This window comes from Sinocyclocheilus rhinocerous, unplaced genomic scaffold (assembly GCF_001515625.1).
Source record: "Sinocyclocheilus rhinocerous isolate Xijiao unplaced genomic scaffold, SAMN03320098_v1.1 scaffold2276, whole genome shotgun sequence".
Classification (NCBI taxonomy): Eukaryota; Metazoa; Chordata; class Actinopteri; order Cypriniformes; family Cyprinidae; genus Sinocyclocheilus; species Sinocyclocheilus rhinocerous.
The window spans coordinates 1-3,320 of NW_015640466.1; the positions used below are offsets into that span (position 1 = coordinate 1).

General features: G+C 39.3%; 1 protein-coding gene across 2 annotated transcripts; it reads left to right on the top strand.

Moving 5' to 3' along the window:
* The first annotated feature begins 578 nt into the window (after nt 1–578).
* On the top strand, nt 579–2,624 carry LOC107753015 (N-acetyllactosaminide beta-1,3-N-acetylglucosaminyltransferase 2-like). 2 transcript variants are annotated; one of them, XM_016569099.1, is made up of 3 exons: nt 579–664; nt 892–984; nt 1,076–2,624. In XM_016569099.1, exon 3 carries the CDS (start codon nt 1,324–1,326, stop codon nt 2,599–2,601), a length of 1,278 nt encoding a protein of 425 aa, XP_016424585.1. In that variant the 5' UTR covers nt 579–664; nt 892–984; nt 1,076–1,323; the 3' UTR covers nt 2,602–2,624. The 2 variants fall into 2 exon arrangements, with proteins under 2 accessions (XP_016424585.1, XP_016424584.1); XM_016569098.1 differs by lacking the exon at nt 579–664 and adding an exon at nt 695–775.
* Nucleotides 2,625–3,320: the final 696 nt, after the last annotated feature.

Below are 3,320 nucleotides of genomic sequence, written 5' to 3' on the forward strand. Positions count from 1 at the left end.
AGAATTAAATGAATGCCAAAACTCTGAATTTTGTTCGCGTACCCCAGTTTGAGAACCACTGACCTAGAGCATTGCCTAATTGGACTTGCATGTACAAATATGTAGTCTAGTTAGGCTAGGTGTTAAGAAATGAATACTATGCTGCATTGTATATAATGCATACTGTTAAACATAAAACGGTAAGTGAAGCAGCATGCATTATACCACCATAAATATTTCAAACCGTCGTACATATTAAATTTGGAAATAAAAACGTTATTTTGCTGTATACTACAAATGCTGAAGCAACAGATCAGGGTGTAGGATTTGAACTTCATAGATTACATGCCAGATCAATAACATTCTGAATACACCTTCAGAAGGACAATGATCCATCTACAATGGAAATAGACCATAGAGCACACTTTCTCTCAACTGCTGTATATTGTCTTTCCCTGAGCTCAATGCAGTGTCATCACGGGACTAAAATGTACATCACTTAAGAGCCTGTGCTGTTTAATTAATCACCTGAGACCAATTTTCCAATAAATGAAAAGGTTGTTTAATTTTAGAGCCACATACAAAAATGATGTCTGTTAATTATGCAAACAGTAAGAACATGCTAGTAGTAGTAATGCATTTTCTTTATGGTGATGCTGGCATCGACAGCTCTAGCCCAGTTTCAGTAAGATTTTATTTAAGAGGGATAGTTCACTCAAAAATGAAAATTCTGTCATCACCCTTGTGTTGTTCCATCCTGTATGACTGACTGACTTGACTTCTCTGAAACATGAAGGTAATATTTTGAAAAATGTGTTGGTTTCTTTTGTCCATACAATGAAAGAAGAAAGAAATGCATGCATCTTTAGACCAACATGAGGTTAAATTAATGACTTAATTTTCTTTTTTCAGTGAACCGCACATTAACTGTCAGCCTGTTCATAAGTGACAGACCGCATTCTTCACCCACACAAACCTCAGCAATTTCTTAAAGGAAGCCATCTGGTATGCTACATAATGTTTTCATATAAACAACTAAACTGTTTGACTGTCATTGACTGATCTCACTTGCATTACTGTTTCTTGTGTCTGCTAGGCTCACAGCTCAACTTGACATCAATGGGAATTTTATTTGAAGAAACCAAATTCAGTGGAATATGCATGTTGTTCTGCCTATAAAAAGCAAATCTATGATCAGCTAACATTGATTCCACAAAGACAAATGAAGAGACAGAGCGGTGCTTCAAGTACATTCTGTTGTGTGAATCCCCACCACTTCCTGTAAAGACCAACATCCCTACTTGCTTCTCAAGAGTGCACTTCTCTTAACAGAGTTGTTGTAAAATGAAAAAGAAGTATATGAAATTACTCATCGTAGCAATAGTTAGCAGCTTTTGCCTTGTCATTTTCTTTTCCAAACTAAAGGATGTGGAACACGAACAGAGACACTTGGCCAAGATCACTTCAGTTCCAGGTACCACACCTAGAAATCCTACAACTGTAGTTGTCCGCAGTATCAAAAAGAAAACCTATAATGTTGCGCCGTATGAACTTCCACCCCTTACAATTTCGGAGACTTTCAGAAAAGGAATTCCCAAAAACGGTGCTTTCTGGAACCGGAAGCTTCATTCTCTCCTCAGGCAGTTTGATTCCACTGACAATCAAACGCAGAAAGGCCCACTTGACAAGTTTAACTGTCAGCCTGAGAGTTTTGAGTTGCTACAAACCAACATTCAAGATGTTCATTCGTACCCTCCACTTTATGGAGACTTCCTTAGAGGCATGGAGTGTCGAGACCCACCACTTCTTATCGATCAGCCTGACAAGTGCGCGTCTGAGAACGGAGAGGATAAAATTTTCCTCCTTTTTGCGATCAAATCCATCCCGAGGCACTTCGAGAGGCGCCAAGCAGTCCGAGAGACCTGGGGAAGAGAAGGCTTGTATGAGAATGGACTTCAAGTACGAACTGTCTTTCTGCTAGGCCGATCATCTGCGGATGATCCCAAGCTCGACAAACTGGTTTCATTTGAAGCTCAGCAGTTTCAAGACCTTCTTGTCTGGGATTTTCATGACTCCTTTTACAACCTGACTCTAAAGGAGCATGTGTTCTTCAAGTGGATGCTTGATAACTGCCCTAATGTGTCTTTCATTTTTAAGGGTGACGATGATGTTTTTGCTAACACTCAAGCGATACTGAATCATCTGCAGTCTCTGGAGCCAGAGCAAGCCACGGCATTGTACACCGGGCAGATAATTTCTGCCGCCAACCCGTTACGGGACCCTAAAATCAAATATTATGTTCCTCGGTCATTCTATGAAGGTCCTTACCCTCCTTATGCTGGTGGCGGTGGATTCCTCTTTTCTGGAAACCTTCTTCCATCTCTTTACCAGGTTTCCTTTTACATACCCTTCTTCCCTATTGATGACGTCTACAACAGGATGTGCTTCAAGGCACTTGGAATCACTGCAACGAAACACGAGGGTTTCAAGACCTTTGACATTCGGGAACAAGATCGAGAGAACCCCTGTGTACACAAAGACCTGCTCCTGGTGCACCAACGTGACCCTGGGCAGACTATGAGACTGTGGAGAAATATGCACAGCACCATGCTGACCTGCTGATATTTGTAAACTATTAAACGCCATTATGTTCAGCTGTTGTGCTTGATAAAACCCTTGTTGCAAAAGAACAAGCTGGTGAAATTTTCTTGGTGGCAACATGGGGACAGTGCAGAGCATTACAGTACCTCTTAAGAGACCCTGGAAGAAGACTTTTGTTTTGTTTTCAGTTAGTTTGAAAGGATTTGGTCCTATTTCTTTGAATATTGTACTTGAAAGAAAAATGGTGTCCAACACTATCATATCTTATGTTTCTGTGCAATTGACCTTGAGTGAGGTTTACTTTTATAGGTTTAACTTGTACAGGTTAACACGGTTCACAAATGAGAATTCATCAGAAGTCATTATTTACTCATCCTCATGTTATTCCAAACTCGTACAAAACACATTTTGCTTTGTTCCGCATTTAGAAGGGTGTTTCGGATATTTTTGTTCTTATAAAAATGAATAGAATCCAAATCTTTAAAACTCCAAAAAATACGTATAGGTAGTGTATAGTGAAGTGGCTTGATGTTGTATGATGAATGAATCGCAATTTAAAATGTGCTATTTTATTCACTCTCAAAAAAAAAAAAAAAAAAAAAAAAAAAATAAAAAAAAAATGATATATAATCTCCCTGAGACTCCAACCCACAGGTTACAAGTCTGACTCTCTAACCAGTAGGTCATGACTAGCCACATTGCAGGAGAATGTGGCCCAAATCCGATTTTTTTTTTTTTCC

What these genes read in the sequence shown, in the direction of transcription:
- LOC107753015 (XM_016569099.1), top strand. Translation starts at nt 1,324, where the DNA reads ATGAAAAAGAAGTATATGAAATTACTCATCGTAGCAATAGTTAGCAGC.